The sequence below is a fragment of the Nicotiana tabacum genome, chromosome 8 (genome assembly GCF_000715075.1).
Source record: "Nicotiana tabacum cultivar K326 chromosome 8, ASM71507v2, whole genome shotgun sequence".
NCBI lineage: Eukaryota > Viridiplantae > Streptophyta > Magnoliopsida > Solanales > Solanaceae > Nicotiana > Nicotiana tabacum.
In genome coordinates this window covers 171935991-171954048 of record NC_134087.1, presented here as the reverse complement: position 1 = coordinate 171954048, position 18058 = coordinate 171935991, and the positions used below count along the sequence as shown (strand labels likewise).

At 36.7% G+C, this 18058-nt stretch overlaps 1 protein-coding gene across 2 annotated transcripts; it reads right to left on the bottom strand.

The window, feature by feature from the left end:
• Positions 1-12991: 12991 nt before the first annotated feature.
• On the bottom strand, positions 12992-17600 carry LOC107777554 (WUSCHEL-related homeobox 11). Of its 2 annotated transcripts, none has more exons than XM_016597608.2 (3): positions 16656-17600; positions 15497-15699; positions 12992-13399 (listed from the first exon to the last, which is right to left on the bottom strand). In XM_016597608.2, exons 1-3 carry the CDS (start codon positions 17245-17247, stop codon positions 13382-13384), a joined length of 813 nt encoding a protein of 270 aa, XP_016453094.1. In that variant the 5' UTR covers positions 17248-17600; the 3' UTR covers positions 12992-13381. The 2 variants fall into 2 exon arrangements, with proteins under 2 accessions (XP_016453094.1, XP_016453095.1); XM_016597609.2 differs by having other exon boundaries at positions 13000-13399; positions 15497-15675; positions 16656-17597.
• Positions 17601-18058: the final 458 nt, after the last annotated feature.

Here is an 18058-nt window from a genome sequence, read left to right as displayed (position 1 = left end):
TTTGGCTGATTTCCGGACTTGGCAGCTTTGGAGATTCTCCATTGCTACTTTCATCAACCTTGCTCCCTTCCTGTTCTCTGACTGTCTGAAAATCCTCAATACCTTGATTCTGTTTTTCTTTCCCTTCTTCTTGTAAATTTTCTGCTTTCTTTTTCTCCAATACTTTGCAATTGATCGTATAGTGACTAATTTTTCTATCGTGCTTGTAATACTTTGGGACTCCTTCATATCCCAGTTTCTGAGTTAGTCTTTGAGAGGGGAGTCTTCATATTCTTGGCCATCAAATACACTTTGAGGAAGTGGCTTTAGAAGGTCCACTTCAACTCTAATTTTCGCCACACTTGGCCTAGTTCTTCCCATGGTGGCAGCATCCAGAGCAAGAGGGGTTCCGATGGAACTTAGGAGTTGTTTGACATAATTCCAATCGTGCATATGAAATGGTAATCCTGGTAATAGAACCCAAGTTGGAGCGACAAGTAAATTTTCTTCTGATTTAAAATCCAGCGACCATTTTTGAAGCCACATTTGCATACCATCAATTTCAATGACCCTTCTAAACCATATTATTTTCCAATCCACCTCATTAAATAAGTCAATGAAAATATTATGGTTATCAAAATTCCCAATTCACGCTAACCCCTTAAGAGGAACAATGTCCTTGAATCTTGACCTAATTCTTTCAATTTGGGGACGGTGTCTTAGAAATCGACCCACAATTGTGAATTTACAAGACATAGCCATTATTCCATAATAATCAGAAGCTTTGAAGATAACAGTGGGCATACCGTTGTGTGTAGTGTGTCTAGCTTTCAGTTTTTCTTTTTCAAGCTTGAGATCGACCGTCGAGGGACTGGACGGCGCTGAGATTTTATCGGCATAAGAAGTGTTTCTTGTAATTGTTCCTTGCATGTGAGAGGGATCAACTTTATTTTGCTGAAGCCCTTCCAGACGCACCAGTTGGAGGCCTCCCGGCGGCTCCACCTGGAGGCGCGTGGACCAGAAGCGCTGAGAAATTAGCCGTTAGGAGATATTTTCGACGAGAGAGAAGGTCACGTATTTAAGTTAACTTTAAATTGCCTCTACTTGCCTCATTTGTCATATATGCTATTATACCTACTTCTTATCTCCTAGCTTTCCACATAACCTATATTAACAGGGTCTATTTTGAGAGAATATTGAAGAAGAATTTGAAATTCTCCTTAAGACATTCTACTTAAATCAGTATCATTTATTACGCTGACATATAAAGTTCACACCATTTTATTGTGATATAGGTCGAAAGAATGATAAAATATTGTCCAGGGTCATCCTCTTGTGTCTTTCTTTCACAAGATACAATATGGGAACCATGTATAATTGAAATTTATTGTATTGTTTATAAAAATAATGCAGAAGATACAACTTAATGCAGTTAAATTCGATTGAATAGGGTGGTGCATACAAGTATATTTTGCTAGCCCACATGCGCTAACTCTTTCGAACAATATAATCTAGTTTTTGGATGTGTATAGATACTATTGACACAATATATTCTGTGCTTTTGTATATATTTATAACATTGAATGATGGATTTCTGTATTTTATTTGAAATATATATTTTTTCTAAAAAGTAGATATGCTCATAAGTCAAGCCATGAAGATAAAATGATCTGCAATAGAACTTGGTGTGATTTTCATGATGATGGCTCTCTGGTGTGTTTAAATTTGGTTCTTCTCTAAAAATTGGTTCAAGTAATTGCTTTTGGTTACTGTACTATGATGGAACAAGCTTTCTTACTATCAGTGGTAAGAATTAACATATTATCATATGAGTGAAATCTGTCATTTGTACACCAAGGTTAATTAGGAGTCATAGTGGACCTTTCAAAAAATTGGAGTCATAATGGTGTATAATGCAACAATAGATGCTTTATTAAAAAGATTAGAACAGGATGTGCTAAAAGAATGAGATGTTAGCTTACAATGGACTTTGAGCTCCGTCTTTCCAAGATTGGTTCCACTGTTTTCTCGGCCTACTACTTATAGCCTTTTAGGTATGCAATCGCTTTAGGGAAGCTCGGTGCATTAAGCTCTCGCTATGTGCGGGGTTCGGAAAAAGGCCGAACTATAAAGGTCTATTGTGCGCAGCCTTACCTTGCATTGCTGCAAAAAGCTAGGCTCGAACTCATGACCTCCTGGTCACATGACAGCAGCTTTACCAGTATGCAATCGCTCATGAAGATAACTTTTGTTTAGTGTAGATATGTGCTTAAATTTATTATTTTTGTATTGTTGGACTATACACCGTGAAGATTCTCATATGAAAATTATGAGCTATAAAGTTGAGATCTATAAAAGTATCGCAGATTTATCGATGAAATTCAACTGATGCAACTGTTATAGACAGAAGAGTAATAATTCTGAACTTCAAGTGATGCATGGCCATTGTCCTATAGACAGAAGATTAATTATTTATATATTTAATCTATCTGTTAGGACACAATGCATAAGAATTATTCCTTATTTTGGTTTAAAGTAAAAAAACGACATTTTGGCCAAGATCTTTTGCAATATAGTACAAAGTAAAGAGGATAATGGACGGCCAGCTAAGTTGTGTGGACCCTTCGTTTTTGGCGCCACACCTATCTTGACACGAGAAGGGAGCGGGAAAGGGATACGTCCCAGATTCGGTCATCTAATTTCGGATATTTTGACCTGAGTCTATCGATAAATTTGAGGGAAAATTGAGATTTTGATTTCTCAAAATTAAAAATAAAACAGATTTAAGACATGGGAAATGGCATACCTTCAATATTGTAGTACTTTTGTCTCATATTTGGTTCTTTGTGTTTCAGAAAAACCAAGAATTCAAAGGGTCGTGTTCTGAGTTCGGACTTCTGATAGACAGTAGCAGCGATATAGATGGAGAGTTGGTGGAAGGCTTTGAATGGTTTTCTTTTTCTCTTTATAGCTCTATTTTTTATAATTTTGAATTGTTTTAGCCGAATTCTCGCACCCGTATTCATACCTAGATCCGCATCCCGAATCTTAAAATTTAGATTTTGCCGAATCTGACACTCGGATCCGTGCCCGTATCGGATGCCCGCACCTGAGCCCAAGCAACTTAGGGTCACAGAGTCATCATCATAAGTTGTTGGTAGCCTTCATTGGATTGCACGTTCACTTCGCACAAGATGAAGGGAGATCATTGTGTTTTGCTTTGATGGACCTAAATATTTTATATTAGCTCAACTTCGTCCACTTCAATTGCTGGGTTCTTTGTAGGTGATCTTAAAAATATTAAAGTACGTTATACTAAGAAAAATTCGAAAATAAATGTATCGATACCGGAAAAATTGAAAATCTAAATAGCTCTTTGATGGTGCTTCTTTTATAATGGAATTCTACAAGCCTGGAACGTCTTTTGTTTATGTACTGCACAATTTGTTTCTCCATTTAATTAAGCATTCTATTGCAAGCGATGGTAATTTTTATGTTTCTTTCTCACTAAGCCCTCCATCTAAATTTGGTGATTCATCTTTGCCTTTTCTTCTGCATCTCATACTTCTAAAGTCAGTAGTCAAGTCATCCTCCAAAAAATATAATGATCAAAGAAAGCATGCAACAGTGTGAGCCAATCTAAAATGATACTACTTACATTGATCTTAGATTCTCTTAATTAGTCATGTTGCTCATAGAAGGCTACTTTTTTATGTGTAGGCTTTTCCACAAGAAGTTTTGGAGCCACCTTTTTGATAGAATCTATTGTTGCTTCTATTATATTTATAACTGTAATTGTATTCATTTCTCAAGCATTAGCCTAAACATATGAGACCTTGAGTTGCTGACTTGACCCAGAACATACCTAACTATATATGATATGGTCTTTGCTATTGTTTAAAACTTTCCTGGCACCAAAATTTGTAAGTTAATAGAATTTTAATTTACCCTGTAATTTGTTATTTACTTGCACTGACTTTGTTTTCTCACAAGACACGAGGGAAGTGTTGACGCGGAAGGATAGCAAAGCTACACTGTGCTTGGTCGAGTTAAAGTAGTTATCAGGAAACTTGTGAGAACAAGTGCCTCTTTGTCATTTTTGTACTTGATTATTTTAGTAATCTGTCAAATGATAACTTTGTACATTAAGGTTTAGGTTTAATGTAAACACTTCTTTCAAGTCGTGACCTTTCATTTTCACAGCTATTCATTCGTTGAACCAGACATTTGTTGGAGTAATCAATTTTTTCATTAGCCAATTTATTAATTCTGGAGGTTTTGTCATGTATTTGTGGATATGTATTGTTGGGATATATTGATCGATAGATAGACAGACATATAAATAGATACTGGAGTAATCCTTTTTTTTTTTTACTATTTATAATCAGCCGTGAGCGATGGTGACTTTTTACCTTTAAAAATCTCAGAGGTTACTGGCTCACTTTGGTCGTCAATCCAAGACCAAAGGGGTTTTTGTCTCAATCAAAGGTGAAGCGACTATTTCTTCTTATATCTTACAGGTTAAGAAATAGTAGGATTTGCCTTTAAAATAGTTTATGAACGAAACATCTTGAGGTAAATTTCATAAGACGCATTGATCAGTTGCTATCTGTACAGGCAGGAAGCCAAATTTTAGAGTTGAAGTTTAACATCAAACATCTTTAAAATGATTTTACAGTGGAATGTAGAATAGTGGCAACAAGTCGAGGAGAAGCATATGGCACTACATCAAGTGTCTTTCCCTTAATCCAGAAGCCAAGAAATAACCGATGTGTGCCTTATCCATTCAAGTTTAACACCTTAACTAAATTGGAGGCCCTTTTCTCCTCTCGTTGCATTAGTTCAAGACGTTCAAGGACCGTTTATGCCCTAGAATCCATTTAAGAAGTAAACAAGTACTATATTTGAGGAAACATAATGATCAAAACTAGGGGCAGAAAATAGGCAGGTTGGGTCGGAAATGAGTGGGTTGAAAACGGGTAATACAAAACGGATAAATCATCCGACTTGATCCATATATAATACGGATAAAAAATGGATTAATCGTAGATAATAATCCATGGCTTCTTGAATATGATCACTTTTGGGAGAATTCCTAGTCTCCTTAACTTGAGGAACTTCCAATTTGAGGCGTTACAAATATAAAAGTTAAACTCATTAGTTATCCATTGGTTATCCATTTTCTAAGTAGATAATATGGTTTTTTGGTAATAAGATGTGAATATATTACCGGACAAACAAACCATCAATTTACACATAGAGAGCTCTCACTACTATTGTAAAACCAGTAATTGAGCCTCGATCACTCTAAAAAAAAGCACCTACTAACTACATAGCGTATCAATTAGAAATCTAGTTTTACTTGCTTCCTTAGTATCTCTCAACATCTCAATTCTTTCTCTTATTACACTTTGTATTTGTTGCAAAACAAAGCTATTATCTACACTATGTCCTCTAAATTGTCACCAGTTTCGTACTTGCCATATTTGATAAATTACCGCACCATATATCGCTGCCATGATCTTCTTCTTAAAGCTGCTCTAATTTTTCCTGTTAATATTCTGCATTGTATCAGTCACCTCTGAACACCGTATGCTGAAACTAATCCATTGCTTTATCATTGTCCATAGCTGCCCAGCCCAAGTACATTAATGAAATAAATGTGTTGTATTATCGATATTTCCAGCATCACACATCCAACACGCTGCGTTGTCGCATTGTATTCCCATATCTCTTAGTCTATCTTTTGTCATGAGCCTTCCCTGCATAGCGAACCACACTATGAATCTGTGTTTTGGTAGCACTACCTTGTTCCATACTAATCCAGCTATCTGTAACTTAGGAGAGTCTTCTATTAGTTTCAAGTATCCTTTTGCCATCGAGTAGTGCCAATTAGTAGTTAGACAATACTTTCAATTTTGGTACAAACTTGTCATCCCCAGCTTTAGTTTGTTGAGCCTTCTCCAGTACCAACTATTGTCTACTGGTACCTGATGTTCCCAAAAGTTTATGCCATTGTTCATATATATACCATGCACCTACTTCACCCATAGATTATCTGCTTTCTCCATTAGCATCCATATCAATTTCCCCACTGCTTCTATATTCCAATTCCTACAACCTTTGACATTCAAACCCCCTTGTGCTTTTGGCTTGCAATATTTCTCTCATGCAACTAGAGAGACCTTTTTCTGTTCTGCGTTATTGCACCATAAACATTCTATGCATTTCCTATTAACTTCTTTTAATACACTCTGTGGGAGGATGAATACTGCTCCCCAAAAGTTATGTAATGAAAATAGAACAGAGTTTATAACTTGTAACTTACCTGCATAAGATAGATTCTTAGCAGAGTAAGTTCTAATTTTCTCTGTAATCTTCAATATCAATTGGTGACATTCCATCTTATTCTACTTCTTAGGCGAAAGTGGTAATCCCAAGTACCTTATTAGAAATGTCCCTACTACAAATTCAGTCATCTCTACTAACTTTTCCTTCAACTCTGTATCTACTCCAGCCACAAACGTATTAGACTTATATATCCACATTTGATGTTAAGCCAGTTACCTCTAAAAAATATTTTAGTGCTTCCATAACTCTACTATCAGAGCTAATATTTCCTTTGCAAAAAACCATGAGGTTGTCAGCAAATATCATATGAGTAAGCTTCTGTCTCATACACATCGGATGAAATCGAAAGTAAGTTTGGTAATTGACTTATTCTTCCCATAATTCTGGACAAGTACTTCATAACCATTTCAAACGAGAGATGTGATATCGGATCACCTTGCCTCAATTCCCTTCTTCCAGCAAAGTAATCATATCCCTCCCTATTCCCTTTGATAGAAAAGGAAGTAGTAGAAACACATGCCATTACCAATTGGATGAAGCTTCCTGGAAATCCACAGCCTTTCAGCATCTCCTCTATAAACTCCCAGGGTACCATATCATAAGTCTTCCTCAAGTCAATCTTCATTAAACATCTTGGAGTTGTTTTTCTGTTATATTGTCGCATGAGGTCATGATAAATCAATACATTATGCACTAGTGATCTTCCTTGGACAAACACTACCTATGATTCACTAACCAGTAATGGAAGTAATCTCTTAAGTCTACTACATAGAATTTTAGAGATACATTTGCATATAGTATTGCAACAAGAGATTGGTCTAAACTGCCCAACATTCATTGGATTAGGCACCTTAGGGATCAAACTAATCAGTGTTGCATTCAGTTGTTTCAATAGCTTCCCATTTTTAGAAAGTCTAACATAGCTTCGCTCACTTCATCACCAACTATCCTCCATGCACTCTTGAAAAAACCACTTCCAAATCCATCGGGCCCAAGGGCTTTTGTTCACATTTATACTCATCATTGCATCTTTAACATCTTTCCTTGTGTATGGGGCAATTAAATCCAGTTGTTGTGTAGTTAATTTGTGGCCATTATGTAGAAACCATGGTGATGCTATTCTTCTCCACCCTCCATGTTCCCTTAATAGTTCTTTATAAAACTTAACAAACACTTCAGTTATAGCTTCTAGATCATCCTGTATATTCCCATTACTATCTTGCACCTGTGTGACTGCTTGTACTAACTTCTTGTACATGATAATAGAGTAGAAGTACTTAGTATTATCATCCTCCAGTCATATCCAATTAGCTTTATTCCTTTGTTGAAGAAATATTTCTGCCAGGTAGTTAGATCTCTAAAACTTTGCCCCCAATCTCCTCGTCTCTTGTTGTAAGTTCACATCCAAAGGATTAAGCTGAAGTTGTTCTTGGCTCTTCAACAGCTGCTCTCTATCTAGTGTTGCTTCCTTCGCTATGTTATGAAGTTTCTTTTATGCAGCTTCTTGAAACATCTTCCATCCTTCTATGTCCTGCTTCCATCCATCCTCAACTATTTCTATAAATTGGGAATGAGTACTCCATACATTACAGTATTTGAAAGCTTTCTTTCTCCTACTAGTATGATGCATGGTTGTGACTTGTACTGGGTTGTGATCACTCACCCCTTCAGGTAAGAACCTTGCTCGACAGTCCACCATATTATCCATCCAATCCCTATTAACAAACACCCAATCAATTCTAGAGAACACATTTCCATTCTCTTGTTTGTCATTCCATGTATAAGAGCATCCTTCATTAGGAAGTTCCATCTGTCTATTCTTGTCTAAACATGTTTGAAAATCCAGAACTTCAGCTATAGTAAACGGATTACCTCTTTTTCTGCCCTTCACATGCAAGACAGAGTTGAAGTCTCCTAACACTATCCATGATTGATTTATTCCCACTGATACTTGATTGAAGTACTCTCATAATGCCTTTCTCTCTTCCTTCTGATTGTATGCATATACAAATGTAGCTATAAACTCCACTTTTAATAGTAAGTGATTCACCTTGCAGGTTATAGCCTGAGCATTCTCACTAATTATTGTAATATTATATACTTCCTCCTTCCACACCAACCAGATTCTCCCATTGTAGTGAGACAAATGGTTAGTATAGTATTTCCAACCTTCAAACATTCTAGCATTTATTATATCAATCTTATTATTCTTTATTTTAGTCTACAAAAGACCAATTAATCCAACATCTAGCTCATTGCAGAGGATTTTAACTTCCTTCTGCTTGGTGAGGCCATTCAGGCCTCTCACATTCTAGCTAAGTATATTAACCATCCCCCACTTGGAGAGATGATAGTCCACCCTCATTCCATGTACTTCCCCATTCTTTTCACCTTCCTCCCTCCCAAGTGGCATGAAAGAGTTTTTGGTTATTATTACATTCTTGATTATATCCTGAGCCCCATTTCCATTCAGTGTCATCACTGGTTGAGTCCACCCTCTCCCTTGATACCTTCTGTTCCTTCCCATCTCCTGCACCTGTTTAGCAGGATTTGTCCTTTGATCAAGCTCATTAACACTCGTAGATGTACCCTCCATGTAACGCCCCAGCCGGTCGTTTCATGAGTTACCGCTCCATTTTCCCAATTTCTACTTCTTATTGCTTTATTTATAGGTTCTATGTGTTATCGGGTTGGTTGGCTCCGGTTCAGACAGGATTTGGTAAGGTTTGAGACACTTAGTCTCTTTTGAGGAAGCTTAAATTACAAAAGTCAACAGGATGTTGACTTATGTGTTAGAAGGCTCGGATATGAGTTTCGATAGTTCGGATAGCTTCGGAAGGTGATTTGGGACATAGGAGCATGATCGAAATGTGTTTTGGAGGTCCAGAGTAGATTTAGGCTTGAATTGGCAAAATTGGAATTTTGGCGTTTTCCGGTTGATAGGTGAGTTTTGATATAGGGGTCGGAATGGAATTCCGGAAGTTGCAGTAGTTCCAGTGTGTCATTTGGGATGTGTGTGCAAAATTTCAGGTCATTCGGACGTGTTTTAGTAGACTTTTTTATCAAAAGCGTAATTTAGAAGATTTTGAAATTCTTAGGCTTGAATCTGATGCGAATTTGGTGTTTTAATGTTATTTTGAGTGTTCCGAAGATTGGAAAAAGTTTGAATGATGTTATGGGATATGTTGGTTTGTTTGGTTGAGGCCCCGGGGGCCTCGAGTGAGTTTTAGGTGGTAAATCGGACCATTTAATGTTGTGAAACTGCAGAAAACTGTTGTTAAGTGTTGCAGACGATTGGCCTTCGCGTTCGCGAGTGGGGCCTTGCGTTCGGGAAGGGTTAGCAGGTGAGGTTGGAGTTTTGTCCTTCGCGTTCACGAGGTAGGTCCTGCTTTCGCGAAGGGCTGGGCCATTGGGCATCGCGTTCGCGAGAAGGGGAGCCGCATTCGCGAAGGTTGAGTTGTAGAGTCATCGCGTTCGCGAGGTAGTGGTCGCGTTCGCGAAAGAGGGAAATGTGGTCAACATCAGTTTGTGCTTCGCGAACGCGAGGCTTTGACCGCGTTCGTGAAGAAGGATTTAATGCATGGGCAGAATGTTTAAATGGCGATTTGTCCGTGACTTTGGGGCTAACTTCCACCATTTTTGAGCGATTTTGGAGCTTTTTGAAGAGGATTGAAGAGGGATTCAAGGGGAATCACTTGGAGGTAAGATTTATGGACTTAATACTTGATTCTAATGTGAATTCTACCTAATTAATCATGGAATTTAAGCCTAATATTGAAGAACTAGGGGTTGTAATTGGAGACCTAGAATTTGGGATTTGAGGGGTCGTTTATGGTTGGATTTTGATGTTTTTGATATGAATGAACACGGGGAATGATAAGGAGTCTATTGATGTAATTTTTATCAGAATTCGAGAAGTGGGTCGGGGGGTCGGGTTTGGCCAATTTCGGGATCTGTGTTGTAATTTGATTTCTTTCGAGTGGGCTTTGTCCCCTTAGCATATTTTGATGGTTTGCACTAATTTTGGTTAGATTTGGAACATTCGGAGGCTGATTCCAGAGGCAAAGGCAATGCGGGTTAGAGATTTGGACCGGATAGAGGTGAGTAATGATTTTAAATGTTGTCGTGAGGGTATGAAACCCCAAACTTCACATCGTTGTGCAATATTGAGGTGACGCAAACGCTAGATGACGAGCGTGGGGTAGTGAATCGTTAGGGATTGTGACTTAGTCTATCCCGAATGACTATTTTATCGCGTATTTGATTGAAAACTATTTGCTATCACCATGTTTTGGGCTGAATGCCATATTTGGGCCTCGTGCCAACTATTTGGACCCTTAGGGGATTTTTACTGATATTTCCTCACTGTTTTGACTTTATACTTGTACTCAGCCATGCTTTATTCTACTGTTCTCATAACTCAGCCATGTTTACTTGTTTCAACACTTTAAATGATATTTTAAATAATAATTTGGGCTGAGCATCATGTTTTACTGTTGCCCGAGTGGCTTGTGAGATTCTAACTATATAAGGCTGAGGGCATGTGTTGTGAGGATATACTGATTCGTGATTAAGAGGCCGAGGGCCTGAGATTGTACGCCACGAGGTGACTTGTTTATATGAGGCCGAGGGCCTATTGATTATGCCATGAGATGGCTTGATATTTCGCTTGGACTGTAAGGGGCCGCTCCCGGAGTTTGTACACCCCCAGTGAGTGCGGGTATCCATTGTGATATAAGATATAGCCCGAGGGGCTGGTGTTGTTCTATGATATTGCTCGAGGGGCGGATTTTGTTGACGTTGTGCCCGAGGGGGATAATTTTTATGTGTTTATCTGTTCTAGCTGCTTTTCATTTAATTGTTTAACTGTTAAAAAGGTGTTTTAAAGAAGCTTCTTCTGAACTAAGTATTTTTATATATTTTCACTGTTTCATTGCTTTTATTGGTTTTATATTGCTTCTTTATAGTATGTTGATGTGCTTTTACGTGATTTCTTATTGCTCAGTCTTCATTTATTATTATTACTCACTGAGTTGGAGTACTCACTTTACTCCCTGCGCCCCGTGTGCAGATTCAGGCGCTTCAGGTCCTGCTTGCGAGGGTTGAGAGCTTCTAGTAGATTTCGGAGATTTACTAGTTAGCTGCTCGGCGTTCCCAGCCCAGTGCTTCTCCCTCTATCTTATCTTCTCCTGTTTTAGTTATGTAATAGTTGTGTAGACTCTTTCAGACTTGTAGTTTTTATGATAGATGCTCATGATTGGTGACACCCCGATGTCGGGCTATGTCTATTCCGCAACTGTAGTATTCACCTTATTTTGGGATTATTTTTATGTTAAAAACTTAATTTGTATTACTTTAACTGCTTAAAATGATTTGGGAGTGTGTCAGCTGTCCTTGTCTTCACGAGAGGCGCCATCACTATCGGGTCCGGATTTAGGGTCGTGACACTCCACCTAATTGGTATTCTCCACTGAAACAACAATAAGTTTGCCATCTCCCTTAGTAGGTACCCCCACCTCACTTTTGTTCTCCTTATTCCTCCTACATCTATCCTCTGTATGACCATATTTTTGACACACCTCACACCTAGTTGGCTTCCAATCATATGTCACCATTTGCTCAATGATCTCCCCTTTTTCATTCGTGAAGTAGATTTCCTTAGGAAATTGATCCCCTACCGTCACTGCAACAAGCATTCTAGCAAATTGCAATCCTACTTTTTTCTCTGTATTCTTGTCCACCATTAATGGCTTCCTAATCAAACTTCCTATCTTACTTTATCCTGTTGCACTCCAATACTTAAACTCCAGCCCTGGCAGTCTAATCCATATTGGAACAGTACACAGTTCTGTTTTGGAGAACTCCATATCTGGAATCCAAGCTTTAACAATAAAAGGTTTGTTATCAAAATGAAAAACTCATGAATGACTTCATTCTTTCCCAACTCAGTATCAAACCTCACCATCACAATGTCATTTTTGAGCATTGCTAGTTTGTTAATTCCATGTGTTTCCCCATATCCTCTACAAAACAATTGCATTTCTCCAATATATGATTTCAGATTCTACATCATCCAATTCTATCTCCCTTATCATACGATCCCCATCCTTTTCAGGACTCAAAAATTCAAGTTTAAATCTAGTATTAGATATTTTAGAAATGTCAAACGTATCCCAAATTGACTCTGCATGTGCCTGCTTACCAGCTTCCTTCTCTTGTGCTTCGACTTCATCCGCCCAGGATAGTCTGCTTCCACTTCCTTGACTTTTGACAGCATTGTTCCATTTGCTTACTCTCTCCTTCGCTGGTGTTTTTGATGGCTATGCAATTTGCTGAACCTTAATTTCCTCCGTTACTGTTTTATCAATTTCCGCTCCATTCCCCTTTTTTGTTGGATTCCTTCATGTGCATCTTGCATAACATTCTTCCCCGGTGCTTTCTGGATCGGAATTTGTACAGGGATGACGGTTTTCGCTCTCCTTTCCATGGATGGCGTATGTTATGACTAACGTGCCCCGAGAGAGTTTTCAGTCATCATGCCCTTAGGTTACTCTTGTAGATAATATGGTTATTATCCATATTTGACCCATTTTTAAAAAAGTTCATTATTCAACCCATTTTTTAACGAATAATACGGGTGGATAACTATTTTGCCACCACTAATCAAAACTATAAAAAAAACAAAAAATTAAAAAAAGGTCAAGGATCGCAAACTCAAACACCTAGATACAGAAGAGAAGAAGAAAAAAGTAGAAAAAAGCATTCGACAAACGGGGACCAAGTGCTAATATATTATATTTTGATAAGCGGGAAATAGCTTCATTTGCCTCCAAGAAGTACAACCTTAATTTCACGACTAAGATTTGTGACACAGTAATTTTTTTCCCTGATGGAGAAATACGGGCGGAAGAGGGATAGCATCTATCAAGACAAACTATATATGGGTACATATTTCGTAAATATAACAAAACTCACCTACTTGGTAGAATACAACAGAAAACAACAGTACAACGAAAGCTCCTCAACAAGTCAAGGGTTGGTACGATTCACTTTAAGCTGGTCTTGAAACCTGTAAACAGATTTACTTCTACATTAGTCTCCTTTAAAGGAGTGCATAAATTAAATGGTTAGTAATTTTTTTTAAAAGCGGTGCTATTATAACCAAAGTTCTCAGTACGAATAAAAAAGCATAGAATAGTTTGAAAAAACTATGAATCGAAAAAGCGTCTCATATATCAACTTATCAAGGTGCTCAAGTCTCAAATAATGAGTGAGTGATGGAAGGGTGGGTGTAGTAAATATGGACAAAAATATTGATATGATTCTGGGCTTAGTTTTAGGGAGATAAAGAGGGCTGGTTTGAGGATGTCAGTAATTATTCACTGAAATATTTAAATTTAATTAATTATATGTTATCAGTTCATGAAACAAAAACTTATATGGTGTTAAGCTCATCGGACCACAGGAAAAGAAGTACATATACCTCTAACAAGTGGAAAACACAGTAAAATTTAGTAATTTATTACTGGAGTTTAAACTTATCTGGAAATTTTGGCTGATCGGTTATTAGATGCACGAAAATGCTTCGCCAAGAAAAAGAACGAGAAATTTCCAGTTTTGCAGTTTTTAGAACTTCCCAAGACCCTAATAATTCCCTGCAGGTCATTTATATATATATATATATATATATATATATATATATATATATATATATATATATATATATATATATATATATATATATATATATATGTACTCCGGGGGATCAATTTATGTGAATCTAATTCCTTTTTTGTCTGTTTCAAAAATAATAACCCCTTTTTAAATTTGAAAATAATTTAGTTTAAAATTACAATTTTACTAACAAATACTCTAGACCACTTTTTGACTTGTTTAGGACCACAAATTCAAAAAGCCTTAATTTTTTCTTAAAATCCGTACTCAGTCAAATAGGTTCACATAAATTGGAACGGAGATAGTATATGTTAAAAAATAATGTTCTCTTAAAAAAAATTTGTTAAGAAAATCCTTATACATTTTTTCTTGAATTTTATGACGAAGTTTACCGACAATTTAATCCAAAAAGCGCTATGGTTTCTTGTTTTATGAGTGCCGCCATTGTTCTACAGCAAATTCAGATCATCAGTTCTCAACACAGCCTAAAAGACAAAAAATTTCTAGATTTGCAGAGGAATCTTGTTTTGTTGTTTAATTTATAATTTTTGGAATCCTACGCAGATTTTGAGGTATCCTAATGATTTAGCCAAAAGCGCATGAGACCATACATGATATTTTATATTCTTTAACAAAATGAAAAAGAATTACCCGTGTCATGATATTGAACTAATAATAAAAGCGGTGTTATAACTCATTAATATAGAAGACGGGCAGAAGAATTTTGTGTCAAAAACACGTTTTAAAACTTTAGGGGAACGAAAAAAAAGAGGAAAAAGAAAATGAAGCAAGAGAGTGGCTATGGCAGCGTATAAATGTGTGTGAAGTAATTAAATGTTAAATTGATTTTGGGGTAAGGAATTCTCTAAAATTAAAATAGGTAAAGGCAGTTAAGCATATACTATAAGAATTAACCCAACCTCAATTCTTAATGATTAGCCAGCTCACTTAAACTCCTTCTGATTTTCTTTAAAGATTAACATGAGTCCACTTTAATTGATTTTATTTTACTGTTTTCGTATATATTAAAAAATTCTTCTTTTAATAACAATAAAATTGATCCTATTAACCTTTACTATCTTTTCAATTTGTTCATTAGAAATTTAACACATATTCTGACACGTTTTACTCTAAGCATAACTTTGAAGAAAAAAAAAATTCTCCTTGATATCTTAAAAAATTAAATATTATGAACCACAATTTTTTTTTAAAAAAATTAATTAAATTGAACCGGAAGAATTATTAAATTAGTTAACAGGAAACAAGCAGATACAATGAACGCATGCAGCATTAAAGATTCCTCCATCCTACAAGTAAATTGCAGGCACCCTACCCTTCCCTTTCGAGCCGAAAAAAGGGAAAAAATGCAAACGAACCTAACTTATGTTGACCTAAATGCACGAATCGAAATATATACATATATATATATATATATATATATATATGTGTGTGAATCATATAGGCGGGAGAGTGGGAGGGAATGGTAGCTTACCAGGAAGTAGCTTTCACCATGCTGCAAACTCTGAACTACAAAGCCATATTCATTAACTGGCAGTGGCACCCCAGAGGAATGATACAAAGCCAAGTTTTCTTGGCCGAACATAGAATTCATGTCAAGTGGTCCCCTTGGCACCTCTGTCGCTACTCCATTAATAAAAACTGTGATAAACCCTGAAACACATACTACTTCAGCACCTGCGCAGAAATATAACTCAACACTTTTACACTACACTACTTATAACCTTATAGGAGTATCAAACGAGTCAATACTAAAATACCTGAACCCGACCATATTTTTTGTGGGTTTATTTCATCTAAAAAGGTCAGGTATGAGATCGGCAAATGAAAGGCTTGTAACTTACAGAATGAAGATGGGACAACAGTGGATGAAAAAATACGGCCGGGTTCGGGTATTTTAGTATTGACTCATTTGGCATGGATGGAAAAATCAGGTGACAACATTTAATTGGATATTTATTACACATCATATTTGTGTATACAAACGCACTATATTTTTTGTACTTGTTTTAGCTTTTATGTTAAAGTGGAACATTAAAAATATAGTTGGAGGGCCAAAATGGAACATATAAAATAGAGTTGAAGGGCCAAAATGATACAAGGCAGAGATAGAATGCCAAATGAAAAATGGTGCCAAGTTGAATGGGCTGTATAGGAAAATTTTATTTTGTGTCTCATACAACTGACACTAGTTGTTTATGACAATTTTTTTGTCTCATAATTTTGTGGACCCAGATTTATATGGACCCAAAAATATAAGATTGAGGTACACAAATTTATGAGATTAAAAGGAGACTCATACAACTACAACTAACACTAGTTGTATGAGACACAAAATAAATTTTCGGCTGTATATGTATTTGGCCAACAAACTTTGTTGGTACGATATGATATGTCAACTCAAAACATTTTTTCCCTTCTAAATTACTGTTTTTTTTTTTTTTTTGCATATAATTCAAGTGGAGTGTTCCCTCCTTATATTCCGGGGCAAGTAGAAAAATGCCGCCATTTATTGTGAGAACAAAGCCTTGATTAAGGTAGCAAGAAGTATGAATCTCATAAATAGTTGCCAGTATGGCTTAGAAAAACGTCATAATTAAAATAATTGTTGGAACTTTGAGAAAGACCAATACCAGTTTGGTAGTGCAAGTTAGCATTGTCTGCTGGTGAGCACAAAATTGAGCTAACAGAAGAGTTTTGCTCGATTTCCGGAAGACCCATTTGACCAGAAAAAGGGAAGAGGCCATTAGTACCATCATTTGCATTATTTCCCATATCTCCTCCACAAGAAGACGAAGAAGAACCAAGAACAAGATAATTGGAAGGTGCAGCCATAGGGAAAGAAATGGATGAGGGGCCAAATTGAATTGCACAGCCACTACTACAGTTTGCAGCTTGTTCTCCTCCACTTCTACTATTCTCGTTGGTAGCATTAAGACTCGCCTGAATTTGTCTTTGACGACGGCGAGACCTTGAGCGGCGGTTTTGAAACCAGTAGAAGACATTTGCATCTCCAACAGCGCCAAATTGCTCCAGAATTTTTCGTATTCTCACCGTCTCATCTTTTGGTGGATTTACCATTCCACTATTGAAGATTGACTCAAGTATTAGGATTTGTTCCGGCTTTGGATTCCACCTTGATCTCACCGGTTCATTTCTTTCGGAATTAGACCGGGTTGAATTAGACTGGTTTGATGAGGTAGAGTCTTGCGCTTCATCTTCCATGTCTGAGGAGTGAAATAAGATAAAAACTCAAATGTAAGGGAAAAGATACCAAAGAATAAAGTACACGGAAAGTTGTCTCCATCAAGGGAATTATTTGGGTATTTAAAGGCCTAAAGGGAATGTTAGTTGCTGAAGTTACTGTCCTGTCCCTTTTAAACTCAGAAAGTAGTAGGAGTATTTATCTTCAACAAAATAATACAAAACGTAATTTTCATATAAGTATCATACCACTTGATACTTTTTTCGGCGTCGAATTTCATTGGACTACATAAAGTCTAGATTTGTCTTGAGCTTGGGTTTCCCTCATAAGGGGGAATAGTACGGTTGATAATTAGGGGAAAAGATTAGCTCCAGTGAAGTTGTGTCCAAGAAAAATATTAATGGCTTGGATCCTTTTGTTTGGTACTCTCTAGTCTTTTACTTATTTATTTATTTATTTTACCTCTAAATAATAAGATATTTAAAAACACAAGAAAACACTCCTTCAATTTTACTTTACTTTTTTTAAACACTAAATAAGTATTTTAACAAAAAGAAAAGCATGACTAGACTGTAAAAGTCTATGTCATTATTCACAGAAGAGAACAAGAATTATATCTACTTTTGTATTTATGGTCACAGGCATAACAACAACATAATCTGTCTGGGGTGGTCACATGTTCAATAAATCTGCTCGGTGTGGTCGCAGGCACAACAACATAATCCGTCTGGCGTAGTCATAGGCATAATAATACAATTCGCCGGCGTGGTCAGGGCTATAACAATACAATCCGTTCGACATGGTCACATGCATAACTACACAATACGCCCG